General features: G+C 44.2%; 1 protein-coding gene across 1 annotated transcript in view; it reads right to left on the minus strand.

Annotated features, from left to right (window-relative positions):
• The window catches only part of LOC101639308 (gamma-secretase activating protein), a 95,488-nt gene that overhangs the window by 30,456 nt on the left and 40,892 nt on the right, over positions 1 to 24,140 (minus strand). The window contains exons 13-19 of the mRNA XM_045288948.1: positions 19,127 to 19,204; positions 17,132 to 17,209; positions 12,124 to 12,216; positions 11,773 to 11,990; positions 9,267 to 9,336; positions 8,029 to 8,111; positions 730 to 783 (exon numbers count right to left, since the gene is read on the minus strand). Coding sequence (XP_045144883.1) covers positions 730 to 783; positions 8,029 to 8,111; positions 9,267 to 9,336; positions 11,773 to 11,990; positions 12,124 to 12,216; positions 17,132 to 17,209; positions 19,127 to 19,204 — 674 coding nt within the window. The remainder of the gene's footprint in view (positions 1 to 729; positions 784 to 8,028; positions 8,112 to 9,266; positions 9,337 to 11,772; positions 11,991 to 12,123; positions 12,217 to 17,131; positions 17,210 to 19,126; positions 19,205 to 24,140) is intronic.

Here is a 24,140-nt window from a genome sequence, read left to right on the forward strand (position 1 = left end):
TCGGGGGAAGAGGCAGGCTTCCGTAAAAACAGCGACCAGGTTCAGGAATTCCCGTGGAAGCAGGCTGGAGGTGCTGGGGGAAGTTCAAGTCTGTGTGGTTTCAATTGAGCCCTGTCATTTTCTCCCATCTTCAGACAACGTCCCTCTTCAATGCGGGTTCCTAAGAATGGCCGTAATGTCATACTCGGTGACAAAAACCAAACTGAATCATGCGTGGCAGAACAACTGTGCGCCACAGGGCTTCCAACAGTTTGTTTTTCATAGATCACCAGGCCTTTCTTCTGAGGCACCTCTGGGTCAGACTCAAAGCAGCCTTTTAGTGAGCAGGCAAGCACTCCCACTGTTTCACCACCCCAGGCCTCACCCAGGGACTACCCACCCACTTAGGAAGGATTCTCTGGAGAACCAACCTTACTTAACCCTTGATTCTCCTGGCCCGCCCACTCCCACCTCCCACTCTGAATTCCCTTTTGTAAATGACAAAATTCAGAGGCACAATTTAACTTCAGGTGGAGTGTGGAGGCAAACAAAGAAGCCTAGGTATCTGGGTGTGGGGGCTGTCAACTGCAAAGTCAGCAGTTCAACTCCACCAACCACTCCTTGGGAGAAAGAGGAGGCTTTCTACTCACATGAGGGGCTATCGTCTCAGCAACCCACAAGGGCAGTTCTACCCTGCCCTATAGGGTCGACTAGGCGGCAGTGAGTTGGTTTGCTTTACTCAGGGCTTACCTTCATAAGAGGCAAGGCAATCTCTTCTGTCACAAAGGTCAATCCAGGAATGTCCTGTGGTGGAGAAAAACACACATACTCAACCTGCTAACTGTATCAAGGATCACAGACTTGGGCCTTGAGGAAACATTGTCCCCGTAGACAGAAGCTGCTGGCTGTCCCGGTCTCGCTCACTGAGGGTGGCTTGCAGTTTGCTGACCTCTGCTTTAAACACACATACCTAGAGAACACTGAATGCATGCAGCCCACCGCTTGGCCCAGGAAAGAACCACCCCATGGTTAAAATCATTGACAGGATCGGAAGGAACGGAAAAAAGTCTCTGTCATGAAGATACGGAACCAACAGCAGAATTTTCACATTTCTACTTAAGGACAAATGAGGCAACTTATATTTGCGCCATCAAACGTAATAATATGGGGAAACGACCCATTATTTGTGTGCCCTCCTCCCTCTGCATCTCTGGTACTTCAAACGCATTGTCCTTGGTCTCTGCCTCACTAGAGAGAAAACAAGTTAATGGGATTCTTGCTTGACTGTCATGGGATGTTTTTCTGCACTTTACCCTCCTCTGTAGAACTGTGCAGCACTGTCACAGGAAAGGGGTGCTGTTCACATCAAGGAGTCTGCGCAGTGATGTTCTGCTCACTATCAGTCGTAAAACAGAAATTCAGATGGTGGAGGTTGCTGCTGCTAGCTCTGATCAAGGCCATGTCCATCCATAAAGGGCTTGCGTGACAGTGTAGGACTGCCCTGTGGATATTCTTGGAGGCAATCTGTATGGACGCCGAAAGCCAGGTCTTTTTCTGGCCTCACTGCTGACCTCCGAGTTAACAGTGGACGATTTCTGCCACCAACATGAACAAACCAAACCCATTGCCATCAAGTTGATTCCAACACAAGTGATGCTACACACCCTGCACGACAGAGGAGAACTCTCCTACAGGTTTCCAAAACTGAAAATCTTCAGGGAAGCAGACTGCCCCATCTCCCTCCCAGAGTTTGCTTAGCGGCTGAGTGCTTAACTGCTGTGCCACCAGGGATCATTAGACTCACTGCCATCAAGCTGATTCTGATTCACAGTGACCCTATGAATGACCCTTGGGCAGGAATCCCCCCGGTGGGTTTCTGAGACTGTAACCCTTCACAGGAGTACAAAGTTTCACGTTTCTCCCACGGAGTAGCGGGTAGTTTTGAACTGCAGACCTTGTGATTAGCAACCCACTGTGTAGCTACTACACCACCAGGGCCCCGCAAATAAAGGCGAGCAGACATCTAAAACCGCCCTTTATTCACTGCTATTGGGGGGGGTGCCTTGATGTTAATTATGTATATTAGACACTCATCTAAGCTATTCAGGTTTCATCTCCTAAAAAGTAAGTGATATATGAGAAAATAATTTAGAAGGTACTGCGTGTCTTTAATGCACTTGTTCATGAAGATCAAGGACTACAGCCTTCGGTATGGATTGCAACTCCATGTAAAGAAAATGAAAACCCTCACAACAGGACCCATAGACAACATCACAATAAACAGACAGGATCAAAGTTGGCAAGGGCTCCATTTCGCTTGGATCCCAGTCAACGGTCATGAAAACAGAAGTCAAGAAATCATACAGCGTATTTCCCTGGGCAAAGCTGCCCAAGTCTTCTTTAAAGTGTTCAGGAGCAAAGATGGCGCTTGAAGATTAAAGTGAGCCTGACCCCAGCCATCATATTGTCAATCGCCGCATATGCTTGTGGCGGTTGGACAACGAATAAGGAAAACCGAAGAAGAACTGCTGCTTTTGAATTATGAGACTGACAAAGAATGCTGAGAGTACCATGGTCAGCCAAAAGAATAAACAAATCTATCTTGGAAGAAGTACAGCCAGAATGCTCCTCACAAGGGAGGGGAAGTGAGACTACGTCTCATGTGCTTTGGACGTGTTACCAGGATAAAGTAGTCCCTGTAAAAGGGCATCGTTCTTGGCAAAGCAGAAGGTCAGGGAAAAAGAAGGAGACTGTCAGGGAGATGGATAGTCACAGTAGCTGCAACAGTGGATGTACTCACTGCCATCGAGTCAATGCTGACTCACTGTGAGCCCTGTGGGTTTCGAGGCTGGAAGTGTTTATGGGAGTAGAAAGCCCAGTCTTTCTCCCACGGAGCTGCTGGTGGTGTCGAACTGCTGACCACGAGGATCGCAGCCTAATGTTTAATCGCTCTACTACCAGGGCTCCAGACAAGAACAGACTAGTACATAACGATTGTGAGGATGTCGCAGGGTTTCACTCTGTTGTACACAGGACTGCAATGAGTTGGAACCTACTCAATGTTTCTAAAGCACTATGAATCGTTTAGAGCGTAAATCAACCAGATATTACTAATATGCAATATTCTTGAGCAAAGAGCAGTGGTGTGGTAGAGAAATACATTTTTTGAACATTCAAATTATCAGCGTGAACATTAATGTGAACAAACTAATGTGACCGTAGAAAATCTATGATAATTCCCTATTGGGTGAGGACCATAGATAGTCTCAGGAGTGTACCGGATCCACTGGCACCATACAGCCAGAAAGTAATGCCCTATATCCATTTCTGGTGAGTAACAGCCAGGCTCTTAAACGCTTGGAAGCAGTCATCCAAGATATACCTACTGATCTCTTCCCATCCACAGCAAAGAACAGTCGAGGAATCTTGGAAGCATTACTCCAAAAAATGATAACGGACCTCTTGATCCATAGGCCCCACTAGCCTGAGACTCAAGGGTGCCCAGCACCTGTGAGGCTAAGCAGGGTTACAATAGAAGTCCTGGGCAGGACAGGAGAAAACATGTAAAACAGAATGCAAAGCCACAAAGAAAACTAGACCTTTTTAGTCGGCCAGAGCCTGGTAGAACCCCTGACACCATGGTCTTTAGACTCTTCAAACCTGGAACTAAATCCCCTCCCAGAGACCACGTCTCAGCCAGCCAGTCCTATGAAGAGAGCAGTCACCCCATGAGGAGTGCTTCTTAGAACAGTCAGCCACAGCCAGGGACCAGACGGGCAGCACTTGCCCCAAACCAAAATTCTCAAGGCAGAAGAGGCAGCGGAGATGTGCAAGTGGGAACGGGAAACCCCAGGAGGGGGTGGGAAGAGTGGGTTGCAACTAATGTTGTGAACAAAATGGGTGGATGTTGTGGAATGGGAAACTAATTTAAAACTAGTGCTAATCTAGTGTGTGCCTCACTTATCACGCCTTAGCAAGGAGGGACTCTTCAAAATGAGCATGGAATTACCACTGCAGCTTTGAGTGAAGTGTACTAAAGTCAGTCTAACTAAGCTAGCTGTTTACAAAACATAATTCAGGGTTATCTTTTAAGCGCAGTACTTTCTGCTATCTTAAAAGAATCCAATTCAGTGATTTAGAGAAATAATCCATCTCCATATGGAAGAGGTATGAAATTGATGTTTCTATTGTGGATGGGATTTCATTAAAAATGTGGCATTAAAAGCATCTCCGGATTAGAGAATGAAAAAGCACGATTTGCATTATTAGTAAAGATAAGCACAGAATCGTAGAATTTCAGAATCAGAAAGAGCCATTCAAGTGTCCTGCTCTAACCACAAGAAGTTTAAGGTGATGTGGTAAACTCCAAAATAAGCACAGTCCCCAGTGGTTACAGCTGTGGGGGTTTACATTGTGCTTCTCAGAGGACTTCCGATGTCGCTCCAGGTCCACGCCGCTCCCTGCCCCCTGAAAGTCATGAGAAACACACAAGTGCAGCGTGGTCTGTCAGGGTGATCCTCTCCCTGGACAGAAAGCCACTGTGCCTCCCTCTTCAAGCACAAGCCTCGGAACCAGTGACACAGACCTGCCTCCTAAACGTAGCGCACAGCACAGCACAGCACAGCACAGCACAGCACAGCGGCCCTGCGGAGGGGGAGAGGAAGCCAGCTGAGAGATGCGTTTCCTGGCTCCAGGTGGTTTCACCTGCACGCTTCCTGCCACATTACCACAGTGTCTGTCTGTACAGTCACAATTGTTCTTAAAGATACATGCATGGGCCTGCAGAAGAACGAGTTCAACTCTTATCATTGTCTTCTAATTCATGGAAGTTTAGTCATGAAAAAAGTGAAAGACAACAACAAAACATTTTAGAAAGCACTACTATTATATAGACTGAGCATCTGGAAGTTAATCTTCATCATACCTTAAACACAGTTAAGGACTAGCTCTCTAAATCTCGTTGAAGCGTTAAAAAGCAAAGGTGTCCCTTTGAAGACTAAGGTGTGCCTGATCCAAGCCAAAGTATTTTCAATCCCCCAGATGCCTGTGAAGAAAGCTGGACCATAAGAAAACTGAAGAATGGAGACCTTTGAATTATAGTGTTGGCAAATAATTTTAAATATACCACGGACTGCTAGGACCAAACTCACTGCCATCGAGTCAGATCTGACTCAGAGTGAAGCTAGGGCAGGGCAGAACTGCCGCTGTGGATTTCCAAAGCTGTCCGCCTTCACATGAGCAGAAAGCCTCGTCTTTCTCCACCCGAGTAGCGGGCGAGTCCAAGCTGCGGGCCTTATGGTTAGCAGCCCAATGGCACAACCCCCTACACCACCGGGGCTGCTGGAAGAGTGAACGAATTTGTCTTGGAAGAAGTACAGTGAGAACGTGCCTTAAAAGCGAGGCTGGCCAGATTGCGTCTCACATATTTTGGGCATGTGACCAGGAGGAACCAGTCCCTAGAGAAGCCCATCGTGCTTTGTCAGTGACAAAGAGGAAGACTCTCCAGGAGATGGATGACCTCCACACTGACCTCCAACTGAAGATGGCCCAGGACCAGGTAGGGTGTCCTTCGGTTGCATGCGGGCCCCTGTGAGTGTATCTGTTTCTATGTGTAGATTCCCTGAGTTAATGGTTCTAGGGCATGTTTTTTATTGTGTGTTTTCAATCATATCACTTGATTGGTTACTATTATGGTCATTATTTTATTTTTTTTAACCATTGTAAAACTGAGTAACGCCAACCTCGGCCTCACACTAAGTTTGCACTTCAACACCCACTGGGACGGGAGAGGAGGCAGCCACACACGCGGCTTTCACTGTCAGGTCCAACAAAATCGGACTGACTTCACCGTGTTCGAGAGAAGATGCATAATGTTTGCACTCAGCACGTTCTAATTATCAAGGAGGGCGTCTACACTGACAGAAAATAAGGGTGGAGAGTGGGTTTGCCTAAATTGTCAACTTCACTAATCTTGAAGCCCTAGAACATTACGTATTTTCTCTATGAGCTTGGACTAACAAAACAAGTAAGCAGAACAGCTCAGGGTAATATCAGTGGTCCAATTTTTCATCATTTAGAAAAACCTGAAGAAAAAAATACCCTGCTATTTTAATCTATTCTTGTACCAAATATACATGTATATGTAAATATAAATATGTGCATATACATCTCTAATTTGAAGGTGATATAACTTTAGATGCCTAATAGAAATAAGAACAATAAATGCCCTGTATGCTTTTCTTCGAGTCTATTGTTTCATATTTCTAGATACTTTTTCAATACACTTTACACTTCTCAAGCTGAGCGCACTGAAGAAAAAAACAAACCAAGCTTTGAGTTGCAATACTGAAAGATTCTATGGGCAAAACATTGAACAATGAAAGTAGCATCAGAAGAAGATGGAAGGAATGCATACAGTCATGATACCAAAAAGAGTTGGTCAATATTTAACCATTCCAGGAGGTAACATGTGATCAAGAAACAGTGATATTGAAGGAGTAAGTCCAAGCTGCACTGAAGGCAATGGCATATCAAAAAAAAGGCTCTGGGAAAATCCTGGAAACACTCATTCATCTATCCAAGAAATTTGGAAGACCTAGCCAGCCAACCAACTGAAAGAGATCTATGTTTGTGCCCATTCCAAAGAAAGGTGATCCAACAGAATGCAAAAATTATCAGACAATTATTAATATCACATGCAAGTAAAATTTTTTTGAAGATAATTTTTAAATGGTTACAGAAGTACATCAACAGGCAACTTCCAGAAATTTAAGCCAGATTCAGAAGACAATGTGCTATTGAAGACAATGAAGCAAAGGGATATCATTGCTGATGTTAGACAGATATTGGCTAAAAGTAGAGACTACCAGAAAGATATTTCCTTGTGTTTTACTGATGATGCAAAAGCATTTAATTCCAAGAAGCTGGTCTGAATAAAGAGGAATGCAGCATCAGAATTAGCAACCTGCAATATGCAGGTGACATAACATGGTTTACTGAAAACAAAGAGCCTCTGAAGCACTTACTGATGATCAAAGACAACACCCTTCAACGCAGCATCCACCTTAACGTAAAGAAAATACAAATACTTGCAGCTTGACCAATAATCAATAATTAATGCCCTTGGAAACAGGAGTCAAGAAATCAAGCCACATATTGCAATGGGCAAATCTGGTGCAAAATATCTCTTTAAAGTGTTTTGTTTTTTAAAAAAGCAAAGATGTCACTAAGTGGTGCCTAACCTAAGCCATGATATTTTCAATCACCTCGGATGGGTATAAAAGCTGGAAAGTGAGCAAGTCAGACCAGAGAAGAAGTGATACATTTGGATGGCACAGTGTTAGCAGTCAATAGCAGATGCACCACGGACTGCCAGAACAACAGACAGATCTGTCTTGGAAGAAGCACAGCCAGAATGCGACTTCGAGGCAAGGAGGGCAAGATCGCGTCTCCCCTACCCTGGCCATGCTATCAGGGGAAGCTACTTCTTAGCTGCTTGGTAAACTGCAGGGTCAATAAAAAAAGACCCTCAAGGAGATGGCTGGACACAGAGGTCAAACAATAGGCTCAAACCCAGCAATGACAGAATGGTACGGGACCGGGCAGTGGTTTTTTTCTGTGATACACAGAGTTCTGATGGATCAGAGCCACTCAACAGCACACAACAGCAATGATAAACGCCTCCATAGACGAGCACCAGTGACGCCATGACTAAGTGCTGGCCTGCTCATCAGGCTGGCGGCTGGAATCCAGCTCCAAGGAGAAGAGACTTGGCAATCTGTGCTGATACAGACTATGAACTAGGAAACCCTACTCTGTCCTATAGGACCGCTGTGTGCCGGGTAGCACACAACGGTGACAAAAAGAAACTTCTATACATGTATATGTACTACGGCCAGAGGCAGGGGTTTCGCCAGAAAACTCCAACTCACTTCCTTATGAAGTCAACACAGGAATGGAAGTATGGCCTAAGACAGGGATGTGCTCCAAATGGCCCACAGCTAGCACACTCAACCATTAGCTGCATGGACAGTACGAGTGTTGACTTACTGTATTCCAAGAGAGCACCGAGGAGTGTGGCAACAGTTCATCTGCGTTACTTCTCTCTGGCTGTATACTCCAATACGAAGAAGCTGAGTATATTTTTGAAAGAAGGTGGGGGGGGGGGAGAGACATGGTTTAATAAAAAGGGTAAGTTTAAAAGACTCCATAAATGCTAAAAATACTCAAATTACAAAAATGTTGAACAAAGGATCGTTTATGTTCGGTTCCGAAAAATAAAGACAATTAAATAAAATTGGGTGGGGGTAGGGGGCTGACCAGCATTGTAAGTCACTGAACAAGCAAACCAACGAACATTCCTAATGCCTTCTGCTTTGGCCTCAAAAAGATGATGGTGATGATTTTGTCGACTAAGATGCTCGGGTTCTGCCTTTCATCATGCCATGTCTACACGGAGGAGAATTTCCCAATGGATGACCTGGCACTTTCATGTGCCCGGATGACACTACAGGGTCCCCTGCTGCCTGAAACTAGAGTGTCCCCCCGAACCCCTCCCTAAGCTGAGCGACTATAAAGTAAAGCAGCAACCACCCTTGATTTGTATGGGGAAGAAATGATCATTCCTACACACTACCGCCCCCCCCCCCACAAAAAAACCAAACTACTAAATCACACAAAATAACACTTAAAACCTTATAAATATAGTAACACAGTAAAAAGAGGAATGCTGGGATAAACATACAGCCAATATGAAGTGGTACAGTTTAGGAGCTTGGTGCTCAGGGGGCCCGCTGCCTCTTGAATGGCTTACGGCAAAATTCTAGTTTTGTATTTCACCTTTTTTTTTTTTTTGTAAAAGCAAACATCCTCTTTAGATTTCCTACAGTTTAGAAAAAAAAAAACCAAAACACTAATGTAGGCGTTTTGTTAAAAAGAAGCTGCTTGTAGTAAAGCAGAGGATACCTGTACATGACGTCATATACGAGTAGAAGCACCCAACCAAAAACCAGGCTAAGAAAGTTACAGCTCACTGGGGGAAAAAAGCTAATCAAGTTATAAAATCTGAATTCTGTCTTGCATCTCTTCAGTCTCTGAGGAGTCAGAGCCTCTCGCAAATCCATGAGAGAAGGAAATTTAATTAGCTGCTCTCCACCGAAGTGTGTGTTGTTTTTTAAAAGATGATCCTTGTCAGCATTTTGGCAGCTTGAGGGATTATCAATGGATGACTTTCCCTGAAGCAAAAGGGTCACGTCTGCGGCTTAACAGGCACTGTCAGCAACACCTACCAACTAGAATTTCCTGAATGAGGTCAAAGGAATGGCAGGTGGAGATGTTCTCAGAAATCCACTGAATAACCTTTAAAAAATAAGAAGACAGAACCCTGTTGGTATTTAGACTTCCACACCACCCTCAAGGAGGGACAGATCTATGACTCTGGAATTCTGTAACTGCTTTGGAACCTATGCATACAGTCACTTTATTGTCAAGGGATCGACTGCAGGAAGATACTGGCAAAACAGTATGACAATGAGGTCCTTTCCACACCTTTCTACAAATAAATGCCGCTGGCTTGGACCCAGCTCTTTGTTAGCCAACATCTGTTTGCTAGACAATGTACCGGGGAGAGGTGGAGGATACAGGACACACAAAACCCAAAGCTCTGCACTCGGACGGGGCTGGCCAGGGGTCTGCACTGCAGCTCAGTCACTAATGTGACCACTGTCATGTCACTGGCCCTATGTGAGCATCACTGTACAACCCTCCAAGGGAGGGATTGTGGGCTTTGTTGTCCTCGTTTGCCATCACATCAAGCGCGACCCACAGCCATGCTGGAAGACAGAGTAGAACTGCCCCGAGGGGTTGCTAGCAGCCCATCACAGGTCCCTTCTTCCCCAAGTCAGCTAGTGGGCTCACACTTGGAACCTTCTGGTGAGCAGCTGAGCACCTAACCCTTGTGGCGCCAGGACTCGCTGCAGGGGAGTGATCATTTCTACATCCACAACTCTCTCCATCGGTTCTGCTGGGCCACTAGTGGGGGGAGGCACCTCCTTGGGTATCTCGACCCCAACCCTCACACGTCCATTCCAACACAGAAACCCTTTCTATGTTATAAGCCCTTTCTGATGTCTAGCATAAGTTCTCCGCATTTATGTAGCTATATTTATTTCCACAATTGCACAGTTGAGTAAAATGTTACTACAAAAATGGGGCTACAAAAAGACTTTTGAGGTCAATACAGGCTACACTGAATGCTTTCATAAGGCTCAATGGAGGTATGTCTAAAAAAAGTCAAATAAAAATAAGGTCTAGTTGAGATAACTAAAAAAGATTGGGGTGGGAGTCTGAGTCTAGAAAGATCCTATATCCTTCGGATCGTTCTATTATGGTTCTCCTTAAAGGAATTAGCAAAGAAAGTAACAGAGGGTCCAAGATAACATATTGCCAGTGGTTTTGTGCAAGAAAAACAATTCTGAACTCAGTTGATGAAGCACACACTCAAGGAGCCGTGATCACCATCAAAATGTCGTGTGAATAAGTGTACACTTGGGCGATTAGGATCGAAATAAGATGTTTAAGGTGCCATTAAAAAAAAATCATTAACCACCACTTGGTCCCAGACAGATCAGTAAAGAGGGTTTCTTAATGTAAAACATAAATAACAGAATAATCAGAAGTACTTAGTAAACTAGTACGTGTAATACGATACAAGCTGTTTTATTAATGTAGGTAATAAATGTCTGCCATTGTATTTGAGGCCTGTTGATGGAGCACACGGAATGGAGGCCAGGGGAAAAGGTGGAATATTGGAGAGACTCATTATTCACGGAGTGAGCACTTCTTTAGAATATTAACAACATGGCTATTTATTCACCAGATAGAAGAGCACTCAAAAGGACAGGCCTGCCCCATAGCTTGATGTCCAGTAACTAACACAACAACAACAATATAACCACACACGGCGATCGAGTCAATTACAACTCTAGGAGCCCTCTGGGACAGAGCAGAGCTGCTTCTACGGGCTCCATCTCTCTCTACCGGAGCAGCTGGTCTCGTCCTTCGCCCGAGGAGCAGTGGGTGAGTCCGAACTGCCAACCCTCGGCTAGCAGTTTGACACCAAACCCACAGTGCCATGTCTAATAAGGATTCACACAACATAGGAAAAGAGCATGTCTGGATCGGGGCAAAGATTGTAAACCTCATTTGTTGCCAAATAAAAATAATTTCTATTCTTTTTCAAGGAGCACTGGTGGCACAGCCGTTCAACACAGGCTTGGTAACCAAAAGGTCAGCAGTTCAAGCCACTGGCCACTCTACAGCAGGAAAAGGTGGCAGGCTGCTTTCATAAAGGTTATACATACACGCACACACACGCACATCCACTGTCATCGAGTCAGTCCTGGTTCACGGGGAAGCTAAAAGACTGGGTAGAACGGTCTCTGTGGTTTACAAGACTGCAATTGCTTATGGGAAGTGTCTTCTTTCTGAGGGTTTCGAACTGTTGACTTTGTGGCTGGCAATCCAATGCATAATCCATAAACCTTGGAACTGCTCTACTCTGCCCCACAGGGTCACTATGATTTAGAATTGACTTGACAGCCATGGGTTGGGGGTTCTTGTTCTTTAGCAAGCACTGTATGAACACACTTGATGTTGTCTATTTGCCAATTTTTAAACTGAAGCAATACAAGCGGCAGGGGCTGGGGGGGGTTGAAAGCATTCAAAGTAAAGATCAAGATAAAATTCCATTGTCTTTTCATTCCATTTCCCAATAAGTCCCCCTGGTGTTCCCACCTGGGTTTCCAGGAGCGGAGAGTGCCGGCCACAGGCGAGGGCGCAGTGGAGCAGGGCCATCTTCTCGCAGTCCAGGGGGCTCTCCCACAGCAGCTGGAGCAGGTGTGGCAGGTCCAGCAGTGCTCTTGAGAGCGTTCCCGAACTCCCATCCAGGACCAGGGCCCCTGGCAGGGACTGCAAAGGACTAGGAGGTAGCAGATCAATCGTTGCATTTTTTCCTGGCCAGAAAGAGATCATCAAATGAAAGGGGGTGGGAAATCCATCCAACCCAAATATAAATACTACAGTCAAAACAAGCCCAAATATGTGTATGTCCTATCTGGGGGGAGCAGGGCAGCACAGCAGTCATACCTGTCATAAACAGACTGTGACAGATCAAGTCTGGATGTTGGATGTCGAGTAGGTGAAAGAAATGTCCAGGTAAGCAAACAGCCACATAGTAGTCTGTAGAAGAGAGAGCTGTCAGTCTCTGCGTGGGAAGGGCCCACAAGTCCAGGTAAAAGCCCAAGACTTCCGCATGTTCTGGGCCTTCTTTGCACTCGTCCAAACAAACCATTTACTAGTGGAATCATATGAGCTGCCTGCCATCCTCGTGTCCCACTTCCTAAACCAACTCAGCCTTCTGGTTTTGTTTACCTTCTTCCTCGCCTGATCTCTTTTCTTTCTATCTGTTGCTAAATTTTTTTCTCCAGACATTTATTTAACTATGGCTTTCTGAATTTACACCTGTAATTTTGTCACTAAGGGAACAGTGGGTCTGTTTGAATCAAAAGCATCTCTGAGCACAAACTAGAATTTAAAAATCATCAAATCTGAATCGCTCCTTCATTTGGTAGGCTGAGATAGCTTATATTGGGAATTTTCTCCACAGTTTCTGCCTGTCTGACAGAGGTCTGAGAATTAGTTCCCCCTGTTAGTTCAATCATCATCCGCATCATTTTGTTTAGACAACCTTTAAATTGATATTCATCAAAAGAATTCTCAGCAGGCATTCTGACACTCTGCGAAGTGCTCATTTATTTGCTTGCCTAGCTAGCTGCCTACACTTCACACCTTCACGGTCCCTGCATTAGATATTTTTGTACCCACAGTGGATTCGTGCCCAGATTGGGACAAGATGTGAAAAACAAGTCCCTGGGGAATGGGAGAGTAGCAACAGCCCTTGCCAATAATTCTTCTAGGACCTTAGAAAAACACAAAAATACACACCACAGTATTGGATTTTGTATAAATGAAACATTCAGGTTATAATAAGGGAGCCCCAGCTTTTTTTAAACGCAAAGAAACACAAGCAAGTTAAATGTTTGCAGGAAACAAAGGCGGATGTCAAACTCCATCTCCCCCATGAGTGGCAGTGCCAGTCTCTGAGGACCGAGTGACAGTACAGTGCTTAGCAGCAATCTTATCAGCATGTCAATACGTACGTGGAAAACAGAAGCGAAGTGATAGAGTATAGCACAGTAGAAAGGGTTTCAGAATCAAAAGACTTAGGTTAATACTTAGTCCTGCCACTAAATGAGTTAACTAGGGTAATGCTGTGTCCCTGGAGAGGGCCAATTTGGCCATAATTGAGGGTGTTTGGGGTTATCATAAGCATTGTCATTTGGGGGTGGGGGGAGGGACAGGAGGCTCTACTGGCATTCTGTTGGGGGGACTCCACCATACTTTCAGTTAACAGAGAAGTGCTTTAACCACCATGCTGCCAGAGCAACACCCCACCCCCAATGTCTACATCTTCATACCTGAAACCTGAAACTATATTCATTTACATGGTAAAAAGAACCGATACAGGAGTGACTGGATAAAGGAGCTTCAAATGGAGAGACGGTCCTCGATATCCTGGTAGACCCAAAAACCACAGATGTTTTTATAAGGACGAGCCAGAGGTTTGATGACAGAAAAGGAGAAGGTCGTGTGCTGACGGCAGAGATTAGCAATGTGGCCACAAGCGAAGGGATGCTGGCCCCTAGGTTCTGGAGGAGGCAAGGAAAGAATTCTCCTCTGAAGCCTCTGGAAGGAATCTGTCTTGCCCACATCTTGATTTTAGCCCCTTCAGACCTATTTCAGACTTCTTAACTCCAGAACTATAAGAGGATATGTTTGTGCTGTTTAAAGCCGAAATATGTAGCAACGTCTCACAGAAGCAATAGGAAACGAATAGCGTCCCTTTTAAGAGACACTGAAACAAGCTGCAGTGCAGCGAATTGACCCAGGAGACAGCTGTGACACCAGAGGAGCAACAGGAGTGGCAGAGGAGACCCAAGAGCCAGCGGCGGAGACAGACGGTGGACTTCCCAGCCCACGGGGCCAGTGAAGCCGAGAGCAGAAACCAAGAAGTCCGTGTGGCAGAGAGCCAACCCAAAGACAAGAGCCTGCCTGCGGGCAAGGTTGAGAAAAGGCTGTCCTGTCCAATTAATTGTCCCCTGAGCATCTGTAGCTTGTTAACGTCCCTAATAAATCCCATACGTGTGAGTATTGTCTGAGTTCTGTGTGGCCATACAGCTACAGAGGGCCTTGGGAAGGGTGGCTGGAGGGCAGAAGCACGTCTGGCCCTCAGCCTTACAGATACTGGCCTTGGGTGATGCTGGTGTGGGGGATGGATTCTCCGGGTGGCATCGTGGGTTCGAGTCAGGCGCTAGCCACAAGGTCAGCAGTTTGAGACCACCAACCACTTTGCAGGAGAAAGAAGAGGCTTTCTGTTCCTGTAAAGATTTACAGTCTTGGAAACCCACAGGGGCAGTACTACTCTGTCCAACAGGGTCTTGATGGCAGTGATTTGGTTTGATGGTTTCGCCCTTGTGAAGTTACAGGAGGTCAAACATGCCCCCCCCCCCACCATTTTCTGTAATTGGTTCAATCCCAATGTTTGAGCCTCAGCTTCATTACATATATGACATGAAATAATTTTTTTAAAAGTCACTGCTGTCAAGTCAATTGTGATTCATGCTGAGGGTCAGGGTAGAACTGCCCCTTTTGTTTGAGGCTTTCAAACTTTACATGAGCAGCCAGCCTCATCTTTCTCCCAAAGTGGAACTGGTGGGTTCAAACCAGAGACCCTTTGGTTATCAGTTCAATTTGTGGCCCATTATACCACCAGGGCTTTTATATGTTATTTAGCATTCATTAGACAGGTAGTATCTTATTATTTATAAACATATCTTTCAGGGCGTTTGTTCTGGGATCGTGAAAATTCCCCAAACTCTCTTCTTTCATATTTTCAATATAAGCAATCTCTATTTACCAGGGTGACAGTTTAGAGAAACTGCATATAATTCATAGTAAGAAACACATCATCCCCAAAGTCATACTGTTGTCATAAAAATTACCGCCAGAACAGTTTTCATCTTGGGCACAATTTTTTTTCCTATAAAATATAATGTGTTTAAGCTGGAGAGGCCACTCATGTAAGCTGACCTGTTTGCATAAATTCTCCACAGGTTAAATCATGTTGCTCCCTTACAAGAAGAGTGCATGCCAATCGGTTACATACAACCAAATGTGTATGGATTGTTAAATGGAAAACTGAATTGCTTTGTGTACCATCACCTGATTCACACACACACATACAAAGAAGTGTGTTGTGTTCAAGTACATTCCCATGGTATTAAAAAAAGGAAGGATAGTTTTGCCCTCATTAAATGCTAAGTTTTTTAGTGGAAATCTTCCCATATCAGCTTTGTGCTGGAACGCTAACATAGCATTGTTAGCCTTAGATTTCTCGCTCTCTCATCCCAGGAAGCCATGGAACCAGGCCTCTCTACGGCAAATCCCCACAGGTTCAGAGATCAGGTTAAATTTTGCCAAAGACTGACCCACTTAATACAAAATGTCTAACCCCATCCACCTACCCATTCATCACCATGGAGTCACTTCCGGTCATAGCAGCCCCAGAGGACTGCACTGCCCATAGCGTGTCCCAGGCTTCAATCCTGACCGAAGTAGATGCCCGTCTGGTGCTGTGGCAGAGCCGCTGGGAGGCTCAAAGCACAGACCTTTCAGTGAGCGGCTTAGCTTTTAGCCCATGCACCACCAGGACTCTTCCCCTGATCAACATCATCCTTGAAAATAATCTTTCTATGGACTTTCCTATCATATTTGGTTCTCATGTTGCCTGGTGCAAAATGAGGCCATTGTTCCTTCTGAAATCTTTGTCGTGTTCTCTGGGCTAAGAGCCAGGATGGCGGGAGCTGTCCAAGAATCCAGTGCTCTCAAACGGAAGCTTCCCTTCTCGAGCGACTGTGTCCCACTGCACACGTACCCAGGACTTGTCCGGTGATTCAGCCACAGGCCAAATCGTTTCAGCCCCAGTTGCTTCTCAGCCTTTTCGCTGATTTAGTACAAATTGCTTCTGTCTCCCACACACAATCAACGTGGAAAGAGACTTTCAGTAGGAAGGTATAACCGATCTCAGCTCCATTTTCTTCCTTGCAGACGCCCTTGGTATTCTCAGGTTCCCGGGCCCATAATTATTCCACAAAAAGCCTCTCGCTCAACTTGATCCATTTATCGTTTGTGGGATTTGGAAGCAGTTCACAATTAAGAAGGAATCGATAATTTCCCTGAGGCCCCTGTCTGCTCTCAAATCAAGGGACAGGGTATTATTACTTCTCACACACTGCTAAGGAACATCTTAGCCTTGGCCTCATTTTTACACTCACATGGCTTTTTAGGACTACAAAAAAACCCCAAAACATACAGGAGCCCTGGCGGTGTAGTTGGTTACACGTTGGGCTGGGATCCTCATTGTCGGCAGTTCAAAACCACCAGCAGGTCTGCAGGAGAAAAACTGGCTGTCTACTCCCATAAACAGTTACTGGTTCAGAAACCTATGAGGTGGGGTGGGGGGCGGGGGGCTCAAGTGAGAGGGAGCGAGTCAAGCCACAACACAAGAAAGCGACCTGTGCTGTTTCAGACTACAATAGGAACCTGACATCCTTTGGTGTCCCTAAGCTCCTGGGGTTCTCCACACGAGGTCGATGGATCCCTCAGGAAAAGGTGAGGGCTTCTTCCCAGGGCCCACCACCTCCCACCGAGCATCAGAAAGGTTCCTGATTAGCATCACCATCCAGCTCCAAAGAGGCAGGAGCAGGAGGGCCACAAAGAAGAAACTTGAGGGGCACCATTGGCAGAGGTATAGGTGTGTGTGTGTGTGTGTGTGTGTGTGTGTGTGTGTGTGTGTATGTGTGTGTGTACACGCCTGGAATGGAAGTAAAAGGCCGCACAATCAGAGGAGGGGCTCTGGATCGTGTGTGTGTGTGTGTGTGTGTGTGTGTGTGTGTGTGTGTGTGTGTGTGTGTGTGTAAGCCTGGAATGGAAGTAAAAGCCCGCACAATCAGAGGAGGGGCTCTGGATCACCTACCGAGGTTGAGAAAAGTCAGGCCCTTTGCCACGTGAGAGTCGACGCTCCCAAGAGCAGGGGTGAAGGTTTTGCGGTAGCCTGCGGGAAAGAGCACAGGATGCCAGGGAAGGACGTGAAGAAACGAACGCGTCACGGCCCTCTACAACAGGCAAGGGCTCTATCACATTCTTGGTACTTCCTTGTGACACTGACCGCGCCAGCGACCTCAAAGTTCCAGATTCCCCACCACACTCCAAAACATGGTGTGGTCACAACACGGTCGAAGCGCCAAGCAAATTTATCATCTTAAGATGTGGGTTGTACAGGGAAGGCCGGATCCAAAGAAATGTCCAGGGATCCAAGAGATGGGGGCTGGCTGGCCCATCAGCCCTCAGGTCTCGAGGCTGTCACACACTTGTCATTATGACCCTCTGACACTTCTCCTGGTCATTCACCAAGCCCCCATCTAGTTAAAGAAATAACTTCAGTATAACACAGTCTAGTAAGCTCAGTCTATTGGGCTCCACATTCCACTTTTTCATCTTAAAAAATGTGTGTGTGTTGGTTTCAATCATCAGATTTATGATTAGAAAATTTGTGAAAACTTTCCATAAAACCTCAAACTATTGAAGGGTATGGTATGTATGTGTATACTATATGGATACCCTACATATACCATATATATACTGTTTGTGTGTATGTAGTATTGAAATCACTTTTGGTTTCTCTATTATTGAGAAAGTCTTTAAACTTTTTTAACTAGCCCTCTAACCTCTGAAGATAATATTAGACGCTTTTGTAGAACAATAAACTCTGGTGTCAGCTGGCACACTGTTTTTTAACTACGCCCACTCCTCACTATTGATATGGTTAGGTTCCAGAGACCAAGTCATTACACGAAAAATGTCATGATACAGGAGTGGAGGATGGGCACGCAAGAGAGGATGACTACCTCGTATGTAAGTGGCAGGTGACATCTAGGGCTCCCAACCAGTCCACTCTGGTCCAATCTTTTACTGAGAATTTTCTGTATCTGGAGCTACATTTAACAAAATCCCCGGGTGATTCTCATCAATTTGTGTTCAAAAGTAGATTTTGATTCAATATATCTGGGCTGGAAAAGCACGTTCTCATCAGGAGGTCAAATCAGAATTAATTGATCTGAAGCCCAGCTCCATCATGAATTCCATCCTTACATACATGTCAACCTACTAAAAATCATGGCCTAGCCAGCTTGTCAAATAGCCTTGATCATCACAGCTATTATTTCCTTGATCTCCCACCTCAGTGTTCATTCCTTCCTGGCATACTTCATTAATAATGCAAAAGACTTGAGTAGATTTTTTTACTAATGTTGTAAATGCAAAATGTCAGATAAAAGGAGATAGTTGATAAGGAAGTGAGGAGTAAATGTAGTGACCAAAATATATCTTTTAGGATTTTTAACACCATCTATAATACATATCACACAAATATTAGTTTTAAGGAACTAAATAAAACAGTCTTGTGCACTGATTTGGACTGACATGACACAAGGTCAGGCTGTGGCCAATGACAGAACGGGAAAGAAATGGATATTTTACTCCTGCTCCCCAGCAAGGCTGTGAACATATCAGTTTCCTGGGCCTCGGATGCGTGGAATGAAGGAAACATATGCTGAGATCATGGAGACTATTGTAACTTTGTGAATGAAACCTATAGAGATGCATCAATTCATAACAATAAAGAAGCAAATACATTGTGCAAATACATTCACAGGCCTAGTAAAAACAGACCAGAAATGGTTTTAAGTACGTACAGTACTCTATCATTTAATGCTCACCATTACTGACTTTCTTTAGCAAACCTGTGCTGTTAAACCATCTGTTCTTATCAGTATCAGTGGACATAATGGAAAGGGCAGATGAAATTGATCACAGCGCCCTAAGTATTTTAAAGTCTATCTGCTTAACTTGCTACTAATTTGAAAAAGTGATTATGTCAAAGTAAGCAAGAAGTAAAAATAAATGCAAGTACCTTTATGGAAATAAAACACTGAGTATGTGATTTGTTTCCGAGGATCAAACTCCGGGCTATAGCATACACACAGGATTCCTAGAAGTAAGAAGATAATGTAGCACAGTTTAAATGAACCCATATAATAGCAAAATAATTTCCTTAGGCACTGAACCTTACTTCTATTTCTTGACAAGTCCTCCCTGATCTTACCTCATATATTACTCCTCAAACTTTAGACATGGTATATTCACAAGTTGCTAAGAAATTGCAATTCAACGATTACTCATCACACACTCTGTGTAAGGGACTAATGGTCGATTGTTGACCGATGGGGAGGAAATGAAGTCCAGAGAAGCCTCTCAAGTTTCAGGAGATGGTCTGAACATAGAAGCACCTCCACGCCCTCTTATGTCGTCATCTGGCCATTGCCAGTGGTTACGCGCCCTGGACGATCCATCTGTGTTCTTGGTTTCCACAGGAAGTTTCCAGTCTTCTTGCTGATCTGTACTTAAAGATTAACTATGATCTGTCTTGAGTGACAATGTGAGCCGATCTCCACCCTCAGTCCATCTTTAGGTGACTGAGAACTTTGGTCAAAGGACAAAGGACAGCTCCCTGCATCGGGTGGCCTTTCCGAATGAGCCTTGGCCATCTTAATTACCGCCCCCCAAACACACACACACACACACCAGCCTTCGGACCTGCTGCAGAGTGCAACCCCGCTCATGATTTCTAGGCAACGGTGCCACGGTGAGAACACAGTGTGTGATCCCATGCTTTCCCTCCAGTCCGAACCTTGCTGTGATGCACTGAAATAGATGAACCAAGGGAGAAAGACCCCTGACAGATGTCCATGTCGGGAAACCAGGTGTCTATGCCAGAATGAACAGCGAGTCGTACGAAATGGCTCGATGGCAAATGGGTTGGGTTGGGTTTGGGGCTGTACGAAGCCAATGACCACTGTGTTTCAGTGCCCTGCGGGTTCTCGTCTTTAATTCCACTGCTCCATCCGAGAAGCAAGGTTCCAACAACAACCATTTTCCCTAAGAAGTCTATCCAAGAGCGTTTATTAAGAAGTCTAGGAGAGTATTTATAAGCATGCTATCATATTTATCATTTGTGAGAATTTTAATGACATTTAAAACTTTAACTGCTGCTAAAGATACATTCTCTTAAAACATATCTTAAAAATATAACACAACAAAAAAGAATTATTTTTAAAAAAAGAATTATCTTACCCGATGAAATTTTAAACATCCTATTAGGTGCAAAGTTACTGTTATGGTTACAAATTAATAACTTTTTGGTATTTACTTTTTAAAATAATTTTTTATTATTAAGTAAGTGGGGGGGTCATCAATTTACGCAAGTTATCAAACTCCTCATAATACCTTTTTTAAAGTTTACAGGAAAGACACTGAAAATAAAAGTAATGCCATTACTAGATCATAATAAAAATAGTCTTTCTAAGTGTTGCAAAAATCCTGTATATCACTTGGACTGCTTTTCAGTGAACATATCATCACTAAAAGCTACTGGTTTATCTGATCCTACATCTTCGTAAGATTTCCCCAGGACTGTAAGAGTGATCCAACCTCAGCCAATGAACTCATAAAATGTACAAATCAGGTAAGACTAATAATAAAAATGTTTAAGGTGATGGGCAAAGGGAGATTACTACAACGATCAACTGACAATAAACAAATTGGAGACCTCAGTAAGTAGTCAGGTTTAGCCTTATCTAGTTATAATGGTGACATATAGAAATATTGAAAGATAAGTGAATACAAGGGGGCTTCTAAAAGTTCATGAAAAATTCCATTTTCTTTCAATTCCAGTTTTCCACACATTTTATGAAGTCCCCTCATATTGCAGAGATTAACATAGATACATATATTTCGTTCAGGCATAAAACTAATGACAATCTAATCATAGGGAGCACAGCTATCGCCCACATCTTGGGTTCCAATCCCATTTCCCAGGGTTCCTTGGGGAAAGGGTGGAGGACAGAGCTAAGGGAGGAAATGCCCAGTACCAGCCTAGAGCATCGTGCAGAACCAGAGAGGAAGCCAACCCTGAAACAACAGAACCGCCATGGGGATGCTCAGTCGACAGAGCTGATGGGGTGCTGAGTGGGGAACAGAGGGTTTGGGGCTGACTCAGCAACTGGATGAATCACTGGATTTACATGTTTAACTAATACAAATAATAATGCAAAATTTAAACGTCAACCCCTGTCTCAAACAAATCAGAGAGAAGCCAGCCCACGCACACTTGGAAACGCGAAGGTAAACAGCAAAAGAGCGCCCACAAGTGTCCCGTGAGGCCTCCTCTGGCCACACGCAGCTCCTGAGCACCTGACACGCAGCTGCGATGACTGAGGGACAGATTTTTTTATTTCGCTTACGTTAGATTACAACTTCGTTCCTTGTGGCGATGCCTACTGTATTGAACAACAAAGCTCTCATCACTCGACCCTGACAGTTCCTTAAAGTCCACTGGAAGTACGAACGCCCAGGCTCAACCCAGAGCCGGTGCACAAGACTCTTTGAAGGTGGGAAGCAGGCACCACGATGTTTTGTTCATTCTGGTTTTTTTAATTAAAAGATCATTTTACTGGAAGCTCTTACAACTCTTATAACCATCGATTGTATCAAGCATATTTGCACATATACCCCGATTTTTTAACCCAAGTACTCTTAGGGAGTTCCTAAGTGATGCTAAAGCGCAGCCCAGGTTAAGAACCACTTTCTACCATCAGATCTAGATTTGAATCTTGGGTTTGGTTGGGGTTTTGGTGTTTTGGTTGGTTTTTATTTTTGGCTTACTAAGTGTAGTTGCATTCACATTGTGGTGTTGGTAACGAACACCGGGCTCCCTCACTTCAGTTGCGTCACCAGGAAAGCCCAATCACCAGTAAAAGCCATCGTGTTTGGCAAAGCCGAGGGCCAGGGAAACGCGTTGAGATGCGCTGACACAAGAGCCACCACAACAGACTCAGACATACCACAACCGTGAACATGGCACAGGACCAGGAAATGTTTGCTTCTGTTACACCGGGAGCTGGCATGCGTCGCAGCTGACTTCCCAGCAACCACCACCAACAAGATACTGCTTCAAACCAGTTCACTAAACTGCAGGGGCCTCAGTTTCCACATACACACACACACATATGTATATGTGTGTGTGTGTGTGTATATATATATATATATATAATTATTCTTTTCCCCATATATGTGAGAAATAATAGACCTGATTCATAAGGTCCTTTATACACACAACTATCAAGTCGATTCTAACTCATCATGACCTATGTGACAGGGAAGAAAGGACCCTGTGGATTTCTGAGAGTGTAACTCTTGATGGCAGTGGTTCTCCACCTTCCTAATGCCACGACCCTTTCATAGAGTTCCTCATGTTGTGGTGACCACCACCCCCCAACCATAAAATTATTTTCATTGCTACTTCATCACTGTCATTTTGCTACTGTTATGAATCAGGTGACCCTGTGAAAGGGTCATTCAACCCCCAAAGGGGTCCTGATCCACAGGTTTAGAACCGCTGCTTTATGGGAATAGAGAACCTATCTTTCTCCCACAGAGCAGTGGGTGGTTTTGAACTGCTGATCTTGTGGTTAGCAGCCCAACAAATAATCACTACGCCACCAGGGATCCCCATAAAGTCCTCGGTGAACATTCAATGGAGTAATTTCTGGCAAGGAGGTGATACACGGCTATAAATGCTCGCTGGTACTGGTCTGAGTCCCAGGCTAATTTTGTAACAAGTAGGGAGCAGTCACAGTTTGAGAGAGCAAACATTCTCTTAATGGGGCATCCAGAGATGTTTAATAAATATTCATCAATGATGAAGATAACATCTCCAACTTGGCTGTGTTTCAGGAAACCATTTAAACAATGAAGACTATTATGGACAAAGTTTTCCAAGGGAAATTATCTCATTGGAATAATTCTTGAAAGACCCTATGAAACGCTAAAACGCAGGCCTAATTCTGGGAACTGGGGAAGAACAAGCCTTGTGATTGCAAAAACAGAAAGGAGAATTTAGACTTTTCACCACTCACCCACCCAGTACAGAGTGGCCACGAAAGAATGACAGTGACTGAGAACATCAGGGGGTGCTCCAAATGCACCCTCAGATTTGGAAGTGAAACTGAGGGGGGAATGAGAATATTTTTGTTTACATGTACACAACTTAATGAGGGTAAACAATAGCACTAAAACATATACAAGAAAAAAGAGCTTGTTGGTAATGTCTATGACACACATAATTTTAAAACAACAGCAAATATAACCAAAACACATTTGTGTGGGAATTTATGTATGTATGCAGTATCAAAATATATGAGTACCAGAAAGATGCTTATTTGTGTTTGCATAACTGTATAAGGGATTTGACTGTATATGAAAATAATAGTAATTATAATTTATCAGGGGTCTATGAGGGTGGAAGGATGGGGGAGGGAGGGGGGAAAAGAGGAGCTGATAGCAAGGGCTCAAGTAGAAAGAAAACGTTTTGGAAATGATGATGGCAACATGTACAATTGATACAATTGATGTAGGGATTATTATAAGAGCTTTAAGAGCCCCCAATAAAATTATTTATTCGTTTTTTTTTAAAAAGAGTATTTGATTGTGTGTATCATAACAAATTATGGGTAATATTACAAAGAATGAGAATTCCAGTGTGAAGCAGGGGGATTCCATATAATTTAAATGCTAATACAGAATCTGTACATAGACCAAGAAGTGTGGTTTAAAAACAGGAAAGGTGTACATCAGATGGGTTGTATCTTTTCACTGTGCTTTTTCCATTGCATGCTGAGCAGGTAATCTGGCAGCTGAACTATATACAGGCAACATCAGGATCAGAGGGAGACTCCTTCACAATCTGAGATAAGCAGATAGCATTACCTTGCTTCCTAAAATGAAGAGAATTTAAAGCACTTATTGATGAAGATCAAAAACGTCAGCCTTCAGCACAGCCTTAACATAAAGACAACAAAAATCCTCAG

This window comes from Echinops telfairi, unplaced genomic scaffold, assembly GCF_000313985.2.
Source record: "Echinops telfairi isolate 266 unplaced genomic scaffold, ASM31398v2 ScPeMD7_23;HRSCAF=83, whole genome shotgun sequence".
Lineage (NCBI taxonomy): Eukaryota > Metazoa > Chordata > Mammalia > Afrosoricida > Tenrecidae > Echinops > Echinops telfairi.